The sequence below is a fragment of the Corvus cornix genome, chromosome 5 (genome assembly GCF_000738735.6).
Source record: "Corvus cornix cornix isolate S_Up_H32 chromosome 5, ASM73873v5, whole genome shotgun sequence".
Taxonomy (NCBI): domain Eukaryota; kingdom Metazoa; phylum Chordata; class Aves; order Passeriformes; family Corvidae; genus Corvus; species Corvus cornix.
The window spans coordinates 38922795-38938831 of NC_046335.1; the positions used below are offsets into that span (position 1 = coordinate 38922795).

The following is a 16037-nucleotide window of genomic DNA, read 5'->3' on the forward strand; positions in this document are numbered from 1 at the left end:
TCAGTTCTCTCCAGTCAGTCAGTTTATTTGACAGACAAACCTGCTCCAAGCAGATGGGCCAGGCACAGCCAACACAAGCAGGTTGCAGGTCAACCTCAGCACCTTGACATGTGAGACAATGCTCTCCAAAAAACCACTACACTGCCTGGCTTTATTATAGCACAGCTGTACAAAAGAAGAAAAATCAAGTGCTTCAAAAAAGAGGTTGCCCCATCACCATCACTGCAGCCGCAGAATGGTCCAGAGAAATAGGTGGCCAGGGTCTCCCCACACATTTAGTGTCCATCATTCACACCTAGATCTGTTTAAAAAATCACATACGACCCCCTCCCCACTCTGCAGAACAGGAGCTTCTCATTTATGATTTACCTGAAAATTAGACATTATCAACATCCCTTCCCCAGCCTGCTTGCCCTCCTTAAAAATGTCCAGCCATGATTTTAGCAGAGAATAATCATCTCATTAGCCCCAGTTATAGAAATAGATTTTCTGCCAAGCAGGCAAGTAGTCCATCAGTGGCCCTGAAACAAGAGAACAGAAGGATCACATGAAGAAATGCAAGAATTTAAAGCTGTGTGTCTATGGGGCATATCCCCACTTCTCATTATGATCCAAACAACCCCAAATCTCCATTTACACAACTCAGATGAACCCAAGAATAGAACAGTTACTTTTGCCAAGATGTGAGGCAACGCTGCAGTGCGGTGCCAGAGATCAGAGCAGGACCAAGAGGGGTGTGAAACATGGTCAGCACAGCCATGGTGTGGGACACCAACCACTCCCTCTGAGCTGACATGTTCAAGCTTCAGTGGGAAAAGGAGTCTACAATGTGCAAGGGGAAAACCCACATGCAGAGAGTCAAGAGGACACTGCTGTGACAGGGAAGAGGGAAGATAACTCAGCAATAGTGAGCAGGTGCAAACACAGAAGCATCTGCTGTAGAGCAAAATTGCTTATGTTGCACAGGGCTTAATGCAGGCTCCAAAGCCTCTCTGAAATCACTAACTGGAGGAAGTGGCTCCTGAGCTAGCCAGCTTTGTGACCTCCCCAAAGAAAGGGCAATCCCATGATGCCAGGCTGATGTAATGTCATCACTGCCATGAATCACTCCACAAAAGGATTCACATCATCGGGGGAAGAGTGGGGGGAAGTGAAATGGTGGCCTATAATAAAGGGATCCTCTGGTGAAGGACTAGAACACAAGACCTGGTTTGGCCCCTTTGATTTACAGTCCGTTTCTGCCTGGTTCAATACTTCCAGGCACCCATTTATCCCTCCCGTCCACACTGCAGACTAGGGATCAAGGAAAAGAGTTCAGAACAAGGCTGCAAAGTGGGGCCCTGGTGCACCAGCTGAGGTGCAGAAAGGAAGCCCAGGAGAACAGGCCTAGGTGGCAGACACCGAGCTCTGCAGCCTCAGGGCACACAGTGGTTTACTACTGTCCTTAAGCCAGGAAGCAATTAATCTTTTCCTTCAGCATTTAAAAATTACTCAAGCATCAACACTGGGTGCTCTAGTGCTAACCTCTATAGGGACTTCCCAATTCCTTCCCTGGACTGGAAACCAACTGATAAATGTTCCCAACAGCCCTCATTTTTCTTCACCAGACAAAAATGGGGATATAAAAGTGGGACCCACTTACGTGTGACGAAGCCAACTCCAGGCACATAATCAGCCAACAAGCGCAGAAGGAGAAGGATCCTGCCCCTAGGAAGGGAGAGAGTATGAACAAGTCCAGCTGGACATCTCCTGCCCCAGCTGTTGAACAGATAAACAGCAATGGCAGCTGTTACACAAGGGCTCAGATTAACCTAGTCATAGGCACCCACACACCTTCAGATCTACTCACCCAGTCCCCTGATGCTATTTCAGTTAAAAGGGAAATTTTCAGCAAAAGCCCAGCAAGGGCCCCTTACTCTGAGTATCGGTCATAGAAAGGAGATCTCAGCAGGTAGTACAGCAGTAGGATGGTTCGTCGCCTCAGCTCCACCCGCTCTCGCCTGTTCAGGTCTTTCAGATCACTCAGCAAGCTCAGACTGGAAGGAAGAGGGCAGAGGAAGCTAAGTCACAGCAACAGCAGCCAGCAGGGAAAAGAAAGTGGGTTTCTAAAGCCCTCCACTCTCAGCTCCATGCAGAGCAGACCGCAGCAGCTCAGAACAGAGAGCACTGTAAGCATTGCAGAAGATGTGTCAATCTCCAAGCTAAGGACCAGCCCCAGTATGTATTTTTCTCAGTAGGGCCTGCCCAGGACTGGGGAATGGGGAAGTGCGATGCCCAGCCACCACCAACCAAGCACCAAGAAAGACTCTTCATCAGACTGACCTCGAGATGTCCAGGATTGCCGAGAGAAGCCAGGGCTTCCATGATCTCTGGCCCCATACTCCTAAACTCAATACTAGGAACACACGGTCAAGGAATTAAAAGATTCCTAACAAGAGGCACACAGAGAAGCAATCTCCTGGGTACCCAAAAAGTTCTGCCAAGTGCAGGCGAATACACCCTAAGGCAGGGCTGGGGGCCCCGGGGAAAAGGGCTGGAGGACTTGCACCCACAGCTCCAGCAGCTGAGGCCACCCACCGAAGTGTAAGAAAGGGAAGAGTCCCGAGGCCCATGCCCAAGCAGAGCTGCGCAGGGCACAGAGCGGTGAGACACTGCCCTGCACCTGGGCCGAGCCCGCAGCACCCTCTGCCGGCATCCGCGGGCGGCGGGAGCCCGCACGGAGAAGGGCAGGATACGGTGGAGCAGGGGGCGGGTAATGTAGAGGGATTCTGCGATGGTTTCTTGGAGACCCAGAGGAGTGGGAGGCTGGTTCATCTCTTCCGCCCTTCGGCTCTGCGATTCCTCCCTCTGCTGGGGGGACCCCCAGTGCCGGGACTGCAGGGATGGGGCTGAAACAAGCAGGTCCGGTCACTAACACAAATAAAAGCTTTGTCCCAGCTGGAAACTACATATCACATGACTGCTAGTTCACTCCACGTGGACCTGGAGCCCCTCATCCCCCGCGGCCAGTGGGATGGGGAGAAGAATCAGAAAAAGGTAAAACTCCTGCATTGACACAGAACAGTTTAATAATTGAAATAAAATAAAATAACAACAACAACAAAAACCCAATAATGACAACAATGAAAAAAGATGAGAAAACCCAAGAAACACAACTAATGCACAATACAACTGCTCACCACCTCCAGACAGATGTCCATCCCATTCCCAAACAGCGACGGGCCCCTCCCAGCCAACTCTCCCAGTTTATACACTGGGCAATGATGCTCTATGGTATGGAAGATCCCTTCGGCCAGTTCAGGCCGTCCATCCTGACTATGCTCCCTCCCAGCTTTTGTGCATCTCCTCACTAGCAGAACCCAGGAAACTGAAAAATCCTTGACTTAGAGTAACCCCTGCTTCTCAACAACCTACAACATCAGTGTGTTATCAACATTACTCTCATACTACCCCCAAAACTTAGCACTGTACCAGTTACTAGGAAGAAAACTAACTCTATCCCAGACAAAACCAGGACACCTTCCTATCATGTTTCCCTGCTTTCTGCACTGTGAAGGTGTGAAACAGAAAAGCTCGAAGAGGTACTTGTAGGATCCATGCTCCTCAAAGCATAACCATGATGAAGAGTTGTCTCTGTTGCACGGCTCACATAGGAAACACAATTCAGGTGCTAGCCTTACAGCATGTCTCTGGTTTCTTTCATACCCCCACCCACCCATAGTAGGCCCAGTGAGTGGCAAGATATGTCCCAATACAAGGTTCTACCCTTTACCACACCCATGTCATCCATGAAGGCACAGAGCAGGAACAGCTCAGGCTGAAAACAGGCTTGGTTACTTACTGCTCTGGAGTGAGCGCACAACACGGCTGGAACGCCTGCCAACATAGGTCTGGTCCTTCCCTGAGGAGCTGTCTTCCATGCCTGCAGAAGAAAACAGCCACAGGGGTCAGGCTTCAAAGCCACATGCTTCACACCCCAGAGCTGGCAGCAGCACCCTCCCCTACGCTGCCACCAAGAAGAGCAGACTGAAAGGCTGATTTAGTGCAAACTGGACAATTCTGCAGGGGCTAACAGTAGGCAGAGGGTGAAAAGGTAAATCTGCCTGACATTGCCCAGGCCTAGGGCCTCTTTCCTCATCATCAGACCAGGGTACGTGCAGCCTGACTCATGGTTCAGCCAGAAATTCCTGGCTTAGTCTTCTCCATCCCCTCCTTCCAAGATAGCAGGACAACCCTGCCACTAAGCTAACTCGTCCTCTGCAAAGGGTGGAAAGTTCAACACAGCTCAGCCTTGAGTACGGACACCTTACGGTTCCATGTGCTGCACAAGCCGCTGCTCTGACAAGTAATTCTAGCAGGACAAGAGGCGTGGCTCAGCAAGGCACCAAGCCAACGATGACACCACCATGGGCTCACCTTGAGGGTGGAGAGGCTGTTGCCTCTCCCTGTTCAGTGGCACAATGGGAGGAGACATCTGGATGCCAGCTTTGTACCACAGCAATAGCAGGAGACGAAGAATGGCTCTGTGAACAGACACATGGAAGTCTTCAATACCAGACTATGGAGTTGGGCTCCTGTTGCACTGGAGAGATGGCTTCCACAGAAGAGGGAAACACTTAGGTCTCCTCAGAGCAACTGGCAAGGTGAAAAGTGTTAAGTGCTCCCTTCTGTGGCACAGCATCCAGTACACCGTGGGGCTCCAAACTGCCCCAGCCTCAGGGACTGGCAGCTCAGTCCTGTGTGGGATTGTTCCTGGGGTACTATGAAGTGCCCTCCAGGTCCCCTTTCCGAGCGCATGCTGCCCCTTCCCCTCTGCCCACAGCACTTACTTAGCCAGCTGGATGAGGACAATGATGGTCCACCGGCCCATCTCCCCCCACACCCTGGCTGTCCCCATCTCTGCAAAGACCTCCACGCATTCTAGCACACTCAGCCAGGTCAGCAGCTTCTGCTGGGGCAGCGACTGCAAAACACAGAGGGGAGGAGGGGGACAGGATGCAGGTTCTGCTTGGGAGTTAAAGAGGGCAGAAGCACAGCCCAGTCTGGTGGGACCCTCAGAAATAAGCACCAGATGGCCTTGGAAGTCACAGCTCCAGAAACAAAAAGCAGTGTCTTCACTGCAGCTGGAGCCTACACACAAGTCTATTTATCTACCTCCAAGGAGAAGCAGACTGAGACATTACAGTATCACATGGGGTCACTATTCCAAAACCAGGGAGGCCATCACATCTGTGTCTTATATTGCCTCTACCCCAACTGACACAGCAGGATAGCCTCCTGGGCTGTGGCACTGTGCCTGAGCTCCACAGCAAAACTCTCCCCTCCCCCTCATCCCAGAGCTGAGACACAAGACAATCTCTTCTCTGGTTAGAGCTGATGAGGGAGTATGCTTGGGAGTGGAGGGAAGAGGACCCAGAGTCCACAGGCACACCAGAGTGAATGCGTGCTGAACACAGCATCAGTCTAGATTTCAGGCATGAACCCCAAGTCAGTGGGTGCTCTTCTAGTCTAGGTCTCTGCTCTCCACACAGGAACTTACTACTGCTGCCAACCACAGGGTTTAATCCACTGAAAAGCATCAATAAAGACAATACAGCTGAAATTCTCTTCAACTTTAACCACCAGGGAAGCAAGTCTTCTGCATTTCTCTTTGTTACATGCCTAATGCTCCATTCAGGGAGCTGCCTACACCTAACCCACACACTGCGCAGGTTTGTAACAGAAGAGCCTTGTTGGGAAAAAACCAACCTCTTCCCCATTCCCCAAAGGGTCTAACAAGGCTGGGAGCTGGCCTAGGGCTCATGCAAGAGAGACACAGCAGCAAGGTGCTTACCTTTGTCTTACTCAATAGAATATGCAAAGGAAGAGTCTGACAGATGCAATCAGAGCTTCAGTGCTCCAGAGCCACTGCTATGTAAACAGCAATGGTTTATTCATCAACACCTCTACCTAGCTCAAGTTCTGAGCTTCTCAAGAAAGCCTGCGAAGCTTCTGGTTAAAATCAGGGCCTGATTTCTGTGGTCCAGGGAGTGGTCTGGCCACGCCTCCAAGCCAGGACCTACGGGGCAGGGCTGCTGTTTCGCTTGCATTCGGAGGTTGCCTCTGGCTTCTCCATACTCGACCGTAAAGAGAGGCCACCGCAAAGACCTGTCAAGTTTCCTGACACTCCCTGAAAGCTCCTGCAAGGAGGAAAGCATGTGTCCCAAATCCTCCTCCCACACACTCCAGCCTTACCACTGGCAGGCTTTGCTGCAGGTCCTTTCGGAGAATCCAGTCGTTTAGCAGCACTAGGAGGTTGGACGCAGAGTACACTGGAAAAAGAAGGGAACACCGCAGAATGGATGCACAGAAAGCAAGCCAAACCGGCCCTGCTGCCTCTGTCCCCGACAGGGGACGAGGGAAGGAGGGCAGCAAGACGTGCAGACTCCTCCCAGGAGCTGCTCGAGAATGCAGCCGGTCATGGACAAAAGCAGCACCCGGGGAGTGGACCCGCATGCACCCGGGCAAGGGCACAGCACGGGCCCCGGCCCCGGCCCCGCTGCCCACCTACCCAGCTCCGACAGCGCGTTCGAGTCCGAGAAGCGACCTGCGAAGAGAAGAGAGCACCTACAGCGAGCGCCCGGCACCGGGGGAGCCCCCGCTCCTCGCTGGGCCCGGTGCCCGCACCCCCCGGCCCAGACCCCAGACGGAGGGACGAAGGTCTGCCCGCCTCCTCGCTCCCGCACCTGGCAGTAGGTAGGAAAGCCCCCGCACGGTGCCCTCCAGCTGGGCCGTGGCGGCCGGGTGCCGCCTCACGTACTCCTGGTAGCGCTGGCACAGCAGGCGCAGCCGCCACACCAGGCCGGCTCCGCGGGCACGGGCCGGGACTGCCGCCGCCATGGCGCCGCCGCCGCCGCGCTGCTTCCGGGGCCGCCCCCAGCGCGCCCCGCCCCGGCCAGCCGAGCCGGCCCGAGCGCCGAGCGGGCGATGGGTGGCGGGGCGGGGGTTTGAAGGAGCGGCGGCGGTGGCGGCTGCAGCCGGGCAGGTAAGGGCGGGCTGGGGGTGTCCCGAGTGGGGACGCAGTTGCCGCCGGGCGAGGAGCCGGGGTGCGGTCAGTTTTGGGGGGCCCCGGGAAGAAGTCGTTCCTCGAGCGTTGGGGGGGGCGGGGGTCTGCCCACTCGTGGGTCTGGCGCTCCGCGGGGTGGCTGGGGGCGGTGTGCGGGGTACCGATCGCCCGTCGGGGGCTGCTCGGGGGAGCTGCCCGGGCTGGCTGCGGCACCGGTAAAAAGTTCCCGGTGGCGCTGGGGAACGAGAGCAGGCGCCGGGAGGGGCGCTTGCCCCTTCGTCACCCACCGGGGAGCGGCGTGCGGCACCCGCGTCCCTGCCGGGAGGGCCGGTACCCTCGGGGCGGCTCCCATGGGCAGCCGGTTCGCCCTTGCCCGGCAGTGGGGAGCCTCACTCTGCACCTGGCGAGGGCTCTGCGTGGGGAAGGGTGAGGTGTGACCGAGGGGGCAGGGACAGCCCCGCTCCGCTCGGGGCTGAACGGCCCGTGCGCACTTGCTGGGTGCGGAGCAGGGGAGGTGCTGCCCTGGGGGCTGGGAAAGGTCGGGGGGCCTCGGGGACGGGGGCTTTCATCCTCGCGTCCGTGCGTGACAGTGTCTGTCCCCGCCCGGGGCCGGGGGAGCGGAGCGGGGAGCAGAGGGGCGGTGGTCGGGCCGTGCAGTGGGGGCTCTCCCGGAGCCCACGCAGGACCCGCACGGGCCCCGCTGCGCTCCGTGTTTGCCGCACCAGCACGGCTGTCCCCGTTCGCAGGCGGGAGGAGGCGCGGGGCCCGCCTGGCTGCAGCCTGTTGCAGAAGTGGCTCCAGCCTGTGCCCGGTCCCGCGGCCTCCCTCCCTCCGTGCCGTGCCCTGCCCGGGCTCAGCCTTCTGCTCAGCCGAGGCTGCCGGCCGGCGTCCCTGCCCGCAGCCGGGCCTGGTCCCTCACGCTGCCCGGGGCAAAGATCGGCGCTGCCCGTGGGCCAGGAGGCGCTTCGTGGCCTCTCGGGTGCGCATAGAGCTGGGCCGAGCCGCCCCTCCTTCCTCCTGTCCGGTTACCTCCGCACAATGGGCACAGTGTGTGCCTGCGGCTTCCTCGGCGGGAATTACAGTTGCATGGGCAGGCACTTTATTCTTCCTGATCTCTCCTTTTCCCCCGAGGGTTCGTTTTCCAGCAGGCTGAGTTCAAAAAGGGCACGAGATACCGCTGGCAAGCAGTCTGGCGCTAAACAAACCTTTTTAGTCAGAATCACATGGATTAGACCCAACTTGCCATTCATATGCAGTGCTACCTGCGAGCTTCTCTGAATTTCACGGTGGCTGGGCTGCTAGTGTAAGTGCGAAGGCGGGTGAGATAGCACCCGAAGCCCCGTGACAGAGGTCTCCAGCACAGTTTACTGGGGTAGGTGTGTGTTGCTGGTGACTCTAGGGGCATATCCAGTGCAGACTGCCAGAGCTGCTCTCCTTCAAGGAGAAGCTCTAGTTCTGCCAGACAGCAATCTGAGAGCTGGCTGCCTAGGAGACTGCCAAAGACACCTTGTCTTCAGCCAGAGGTGAAGCTTGATGCACAAAGTCATTGGGCTACTCTGAACAGCACAGCTAGGTTCTGTCCCTGAGTAAGGAGCATTTTGGCAGATGCTTTCTCTTCACCCTTTGAGTTTGGAGGACAGTTTGAATAGCATCATGCTGCCTTTTTATGGTAAATATGCTGTAAGGGAGCACTGTAGGATGGGTGGCTTCTCAGAGCAGCAGCAAGTCCATGAGACTGGGCAAGACTTAAATTCCCTTGGCTTATGATGCCCATGGTGTGTGTGGTGGCAGGATAGGAGGTGAAAGGCTGGCTTGAGGGACTAGTTTGTCTCTTGACTGTGCCCAGAATGATCTTGGAGCAGCTCTTTCCTTAGCACTTACTGTCAGTCTGGGTGCTGTGGGCTTGTGCTTACAGGAAATCCACTGGCTGTAACCGAGGCCACATAGTTTCAATGCTCTGATGATGAGGGGTGCAGGCTCAGCACTAATGGTAGGAAAAGAAGCAAACAAAAAAAAGCAAACGTTCTGCCAGCCCATCTGTGGGTACAGTGCTGAAGTCCAGCTTGCTTGGCTGCCAGCATCTTGCTCTTTGCTCAGATCCATGAGACAATGCCATTTCTGGGAAGCCTGACTCCAGGTGCAGCACTGCCATGGGTATAAGGCAGTTCATCCTCAGTAAGCCTCAAAACACATCTTTCAGAGTCCTGGGGTAAGTGAGGATGTCTTCATACAGTACCTGCCAGGGTTGGAGCTGGGGAACAGGATGTGTGAGAACAGACTCAGTATATTGATGCTTGGCTGTGTCTTGGGAGATGGGTAGTTGGGGTGGGAAGTGGATATTCTCCCCAGCCTTGTCTTCCTGCTGACCTTCACTGCCAGAAGGGAAGTAGCCTGGCAGTACGAGGTCAGGGATGTGGATCTTTTTGGCTGTGGTTGAAAGCGAGCGGTTGTGATGAAGAATGAGATGGCCTTTCTGGCCCTGTCTCTTTAGGGCATCCCTTCCTGCCCTTCTCAGCTCTCACACCGTGGTCTGGCTGTGTATTTTCTCTGCTTCTGGATGAGCTCAGCCAATACTTTAGGATAGCTAGGGACATATTAGACTTGCTCCAAATAACCTGTAGATGGAGGCATGTCCAGGGAGTATTTTAGTCTCTGTTGCGTGAACCCTGCCTAGAATGGAAGGCTTCATTCACTCATGATATCCCTCTCGAGGCCAACACCTTTCAGGACAGCTCCAAATCTCTGTCCAAATGAGGAGACAAGGACAATAAAGCACACTGTGCTCTGAGCATGGCAATGCTGGTGGTGGCAGCTTGTACTTCTGATCTTGGACAGCCCTCCTGGGGTCTGGAAAGGCAACAGCTGGCAGGGGAAGCTGGTGGTGTAGTACCTAAGTTCCTGAATTGTTGACTTGAAGCAGTAGTCTGAGGGGAAGGGAAACCCAGGTCAAACAAGCTTAAGGGGCCTTTTAATGTGTGTTTTGACTTGGAGGCATTTTGTTGCCGTTCTCTGTCAGGGTGCCCCTTGCCCTTCCCAGCTTAGCTCAGACTTGGCATCTCTGGAGAAAGACTCTTTGGCTTCCCAGGAGGAACTACATGTCTGGCAATGTGTGCAGAGCCCTGCTGCGAGATACTGACTGCCTCCTGCCTCCAGATGCCTTTTCCAGAAAGCCATTTAGAGCCACAGATTGTTACTTGGAATACTCCCTTCCCTGATTCATTAGCAATGTGCAGTCTCTCCTGTAATACTCAAATCTGCCTGTGCCAAAGGCTGAAAGGGAGAGGCCATGTCTTTTAATAACCATGTGATGCAGTTGGAAAAAACTTTTGGACACGTAATTCTCTGGTGGCCTGAGGTGATGGAAACACTCCAAGGGAGAGATACAGCTGGGCCCTGAGGGAGAGGGCACTGCAACTGCTTTTGGGTGTGTGAGGGGTAACTGCTTGTGGTTTCTGACCTTGCTTTCCCCCAGCGTCACCCTAAGCTCTCCTGACCCCACCTGGAGAAGGCAGGAGACCTGGAAATCGGTCCCACCATGCTGCAGATCTTGCAGGTCCTGTATGGTGCTGTGTAAACAACTGCTGGTAGCTGGGTTGCAGCCATATGATGTGGACTCCATCCTGGAGATGAGACTCCTTGCCATGTGCAAAGGGGAACTCTGCTGTCCCAGTGCTGCTGTGTATGACAGGCACACATCTGTATTAGCCCACTCAGTATTAGCTCTGCTGAAGGGGCCTTTGCTTTTCGAGCTCTTTGCTATTGAAAGTACTCCGTGTTGTTGCCAGCAGCGTCTGCTTCCTAGCCCAGGTGGAGGAATTTGGCTCTTACCTGCTGAACTGTTTCCTGGAAATGTAAAGCTCCAGCAGCACCAGGGTGAGGGTTGTGGGGTGTATACCAGGAGGGTTTGGCACCCTGGTTCATATCCTGTTCCTACTGCTCCAGAAGTATCCGTCTTTGAGTTTCCCCTCTGAGACCCCTTTGGTCTGAGGCGGGAGCTGATCAGGACAAGCAGAGTGGGGATGGTGGAGGAGACAGATGTCTGTTTAGTGACTTGTGCCGTAGGGTCCATACATGTCCTTTCTCACTGGCTGCCACCTTGTAGCCAGAATCTGAGGGAGACTCACAAAGCAGAAGTTTTGTTGGGCCTTGTTGCTGAAGGAGGGTTTTGCTGAGCAGTGCAGTGCTGTACTTCACTCTTAGAATTGCTGGATTTCACTGTTCAGGTAGCAGCTGTTGTTACTATTTTTTATTTCCAGCCGTTGTTGGGATTGATGTCGCCTCCCTTCTGTCATATTGTGCTGTGCTGGGCTGGCCTGGGGTCTGCTGTGTCTAGAGGGTGCAGGAATACAGCACACTGCACACTTATTTCTCTGAGTTTTTAGAACAGACAAGACACATGCTTTTAGTAGATTTTTACCCGCTTTTAAGGTCCTGCTCCTGCTGCATCTTAGAGCAGTGATATGTGGATAGAGGGTCTTTAAAACAAAATTCCCAATTCTTGTCTGATTCTTTTGCCCCAGCATATTTGTATGTCTGTGCTTCTGTTTTGGGCTTTCTCCTGATAAGGAGATAATAATCCTTCCAGCTTCCGGGAAGAAGGGCTTATCCATTTCATCCTGCAGTTGTGGAATGTGTGTGCCCAGCTCTGTGGGAGTTGTAGGAAAGGGGTGCACTGGCAAGATCCCAGCAGAAGAAGAGGATTTCCTCTGAGGAGGAGTAACATGTGCAGACTTCTCTGCTCTCTTCAGCACAAGTTGCGTGCATGGTGTTCTTTGCCTTTGCTTTCTCTCTCCTCTGCCTTTACTCCTGGTCTCTCCCTGTACGCATCTATTTGGACAGACTCGCTTAACTGCCATTATGGGGCTGCCCAGGGCATGTCATGGGGGCTCAGGTTACTGGACACGATAGTTAATGCCTTTATTGCCTCACAAGTTAGACACTTGCTGTTGTTATCATGTTTGGGAGGGAGCCAGAGAACTTGCATCCCTCCCCCAGCTCCTCATCCTGCTGGAGGATTGGTGTGAGGACTCACATGTGTTGCGATGCAACATGGTGGCTGTGGCTTTCCCAGCAATTCTGGGGACACGTGTACTGCCCTCCTTGCAGGCGTGGGGAACGTGCCAAGGACAGTGCAGTGATCTGGGACTGGGAACATGCAGCATGCAGGTAGTCATTCTCCCCTGGGCTGTCTGGGTAGCCTTTGGTGACACCGAGCCATGCTTTGTGACAGGCTGGAGGATAGGGACAGGACCAAGGTGTTGGGTGATCTTCTCTATGCTTTTGGATGTGCAGGGCCCTGTCCTCAGAGCTCTCTCATGCAGCAGCTCTTCATGTGACCGTCCTTTGGGTTTCAGGTGACAGCAAGCTCCAAAACTCTCAAGTACAGCTGAGATGTCTTATCTGCCCTTCAAGCTGAGAATCCTTGGTTAGAGAGGTTCCTCACAGGCACCACCAGGCCGTGCCAACTTCTCCAGCTGTTCCTAGCCGCTCCTGCAACATTGGCAGCCTTCAAAGGTTAGTTATCATGTGTGTTAAGTAGATGGTTTACATGTGGTTGCTCCCGTGCTGTTTTAGTGCTTCTAAATCAGTAAAAGGGATAATTGCATGGCAGAAGGGCTGTGGGTATTTGGGACCTGTGGGAGGTTCTGGAGACAGCACTGGCACTTGTAAGCCCCCATAGCCCAGTTCTTGGGAGGGAAGGACCAGATTCTCCACATGAATCCTTTGAATAAAGTGTGATCCCATCTCTATGGCTGTTCACCTGAGTATGCGTGTCTGGGTCCTTCTCCCCGAACACTACTATAGTCTATTGCTTATTTCATGTGTAGTGGGCAGTAAGTCACTGGGACCTGGACTGAGGAGCTGGAACAAGCTCTCTGGGCCAGGGAAAATGGGAAGACCCCCTTGTGAAGGCTGTGAGCTTTTGCTGGCGTTGTTCTGTCCTAGCAGCGTCTTTTCCCTCTGTCCTTTACATCAAGTGTTTCTTTGGGGCCACTGTTCTCAGTGGTCACCTCTCTCTCCCTGCCCCTCATTAGTGTAGGGCTTGGCATGCCAGCAGGAGGGAGCCTCAGCATGTCTACGCCTTGATCGGATTTGTCAAGGCTCCTTCCCTTTTCTTCCTGTTCATTGAGGTCTGAAACAAAGCAAACAGAGGAGAGGAATTCCAAAGAATAGGAGTGAGGGAAGAGAGGAACGCTGGAGTGACAGGCTGCCTCTGCACACACACACCCCCTTGGTCTGGTGGGGCAGAGCTGGTGGCAGAGCATTTCAGGAGGTGAGGCCATTCCTTGGCACTCCTGTTCCCAGCTCTGGCACCAACTGCCTTTCTCCCTGTGCTGCGGGGCTCCTATCCTCACTGCTCAGATAGCTTCTGGAGCCTCGGGCTTGTGGCCTACTCTGCACGGGCACGTGCACCTGAGCACGGCTTGAGGGAAGCAGGGCACTATTTGAACTGCTTTGTTTGTCATGGGCTGTGGTAAAAGGTTTCCCTCTGTACCTGTGTCAGGAAATCTTCCCCTGCCAGGCAGATCCAAAGGAGCCCGGCATGGAGCTGAACATCCTGCCTGGGTGCCAGGGCAGCGAGGCACCGGCCCCTCCCCATCTTGGAGCCAGATAAGTGCTGGAACAAGGCCCTTTTGTGCAGACAGGTGTGTGAAGTGGAGACAAATGTGCTCTGGCGCTCATATTGTTTCCCAGGAGGCAGGAGACTCAGGAGGGGAGTCATGGCCAGCCAGACAAAGCTGCCACAGGTAAGCTTTGTCCAGTCTGATAGATCTCCTTGCTCCCTCCTTTGTCATCCTCAGGCCATCACGCAGTTTGCCCTTCATCCTGCCCTCGACACTCCCATAGTTTGGATCAGGGAAGGCAATAGGATGCTCAACAGCCCCAGTACGAAGCACTTGAGGTGAAATACATCCCTGCTAGTAACACCCCCCTCCTTGCACTTAAGCCACAAGGAACAGACTTTAAGCCACAGCCTCTTCTTTCCTTTCTTTTTTCTTCCTTGTTCTCTACCTTCTGGCAATCTTTGCGCTCCATAGTTTAATTAAAGAGCAAAGCAAAGTGCTTAGACTCCAAAATGTGCAGATTAAGGGGTTACTAATCCTCTTCCTCAATGGGTGCTCACATCCTGTCCAGCCTGTTATCAAGCTTCTGTTCCCTGAGTGGAAACTTGGCCAAACTTGAGGCCTCTACCTCTCTTCCTGCTTGCTGTGTTGGAGAGGAAGGGCGAGGGGTGACAGGAGAGCCGTGGGGGAGAAGCAAAGTGAGTTTTGGGCTTACAGAGGTGGGTTCTCAAGGTGGGTTTGTAGTCAGCACTGGCTGTCTTTGCTTTTTGTGTCCTGTCTGGGTTTGGTGCTCCAGGACCAATAAAGCAGGGGTTTGGTGTTTTTATTTTGGTATTTTGAGTGCTGTCTTCCTATTCTGACAAAATAACCTTTCTGTCAGAGGAAACAACTGCTTCCCTGTGTGAGTGTGCATGTGTATTTATATGCTGGGTGATTTGGTTCAGGTCTGTGCCTTCCCTGTGTATACACCCCTCTCTTGATTTCCCAAGAGTCTCTTCTGTGCTCTTATGCCCAGTGTATGCCCAAGTGAGCCATGCTGCAGCACTGCTGGAAGAGCAGGGCTCCCTCACAAGAATAGGAGCCTGGTGCCTGGCAGTGCTGCATGAGGCCGGTCGTATTCTCATCTGGGGAAGCTGAGATCCCTTTTTAGGACATACAGTGTCAGTGAGAAGGGAAAGGTGGAGTATTTGTGGATTCAGCAGGAAAGAAGGAGTAGTGAGGATGACTGTAGTGGGAAGCATAAGGCTCTTCCTGGAAGCATCCTGGAAGACCTGATCACAGGATGGTCTGAGCTCTTTTGGCTCTGTCCCACTCCTGGTGCAGGCTGGGTACTGCACAGAGGTTGCTGTGGATTGCAGAAGACGTGAGCTTTTGTCCTCAGCCACTGATCTGCTGCCTGGTTGAGTTGAGCTATGCTGTTTCTTCCCTGCCTTTGTCCTTTGGTGTGCAAGTTCAAGGTTTAGCTCAGCAGTGTGAGAAGCCCCAGGGAGAGCAACACAAGGAGCAGCAGGAGGGGAGGAGGGCTGGGAATGGTTAGTAATGGGTTTGGATGTTGGGAGTATTCTCCTTTCCACTGCCTGGCTTTGGGAACTGCCTCCCCTCTGGGATCCACTTCCCCTCCTTTTTTTGCCCCCATCAGTCACCACCTCATTTCCAGTTTGCAAGATGTCCTATATGCTTTTTTTGCAGGTAAATTTTGTGTCTTAGCCTGGACAGCAGTTTTTCCTCCACAGTGTTGTCAGAGCCTCTTGGCAATGTGCAAGCTTCTCTGTAGCTCAGAATCACTTCTGGCCTTACAAAATGCCCAGGGCACCCTGAGTGGATGGCACTATTGCTGCTTGGGTTTTTAGAGCCTGCCCTGAGCCATTCTGGTTTGCTATTTATAGTGCAGTTATTCCATTCCTGTGTGGACGAGCTCTGCTTTCAGCCTCACTTGGGCACTGAGGGCATTGGTGCTAGGAATAGCTCTGGACAGGGAAGATACAGGAGTGGCTGTGTGAGCACAGTCCCAGTTTGGGCTAGTCCCTTGTGGAAGATGTACCAGGCTGCATCCGTGAGCTCAGCTGCTTTTCATGCAGAGGAAGTGAAGGGATTGCCTTTCTTTGTTGGTTGGTGCCTTGTGTGTGCCTAGCTGCTGGACTAGAGTTTGGCATTGTGAGAGATGGAATTTGGAAGAGTTGCTCCAGTGACTGATACTAGCAGGACTAGTGAGGGACTGTGGTGTCATGAGCCGATGGCACAAAGCTATATCAGTAGAGGATTAGGCTGGTTATTAGGAAAAAGCCAGAGGGTGGCTGGGCACTGGAAGAGGCGCCCCAGGAAAGTGGCCACAGCAGCAAGCCTGACAGAGTTCAAGAAGCTTATGGACAATGCACTCAGGCACATGGTGTGATTTTTGAGGTTGTCCTGTGCTGAGCTGGGAGTTG

General features: G+C 53.7%; 2 protein-coding genes across 4 annotated transcripts in view; one reads left to right on the plus strand and one right to left on the minus strand.

Moving 5' to 3' along the window:
• Positions 1-6890, minus strand: PEX16 (peroxisomal biogenesis factor 16). The gene is made up of 11 exons (XM_039552376.1): positions 6726-6890; positions 6551-6586; positions 6235-6311; positions 4830-4963; positions 4417-4523; positions 3842-3922; positions 2736-2888; positions 2323-2395; positions 1917-2036; positions 1643-1707; positions 1-521 (listed from the first exon to the last, which is right to left on the minus strand). The coding sequence occupies exons 1-11, from the start codon at positions 6877-6879 to the stop codon at positions 463-465; spliced, it is 1059 nt and encodes a 352-aa protein (XP_039408310.1). The 5' UTR covers positions 6880-6890; the 3' UTR covers positions 1-462.
• LARGE2 (LARGE xylosyl- and glucuronyltransferase 2) overlaps positions 6608-16037 on the plus strand; it is a 24470-nt gene continuing 15040 nt past the window's right edge. Inside the window, exons 1-2 of one of the 3 annotated variants that reach the window (XM_039552357.1) lie at positions 6940-7024; positions 12400-12559. The gene's annotated coding sequence lies outside the window, so the exon portion shown is untranslated. Of the gene's footprint in view, positions 6736-6939; positions 7025-12399; positions 12560-16037 lie in introns of those variants that run through there. The other 2 variants (XM_039552360.1, XM_039552358.1) reach the window with 2 other exon arrangements.

What these genes read in the sequence shown, in the direction of transcription:
- PEX16 (XM_039552376.1), bottom strand. Translation starts at nt 6,879, where the DNA reads ATGGCGGCGGCAGTCCCGGCCCGTGCCCGCGGAGCCGGCCTGGTGTGG. An exon ending in ACAGCCTCTCCACCCTCAAG is followed by an intron (nt 3,923 to 4,416) that starts GTGAGCCCATGG and finishes TTTCTTCTGCAG; the next exon opens with GCATGGAAGACAGCTCCTCA. An exon ending in TTCTATGACCGATACTCAGA is followed by an intron (nt 1,708 to 1,916) that starts GTAAGGGGCCCT and finishes CTCCCTTCCTAG; the next exon opens with GGGCAGGATCCTTCTCCTTC.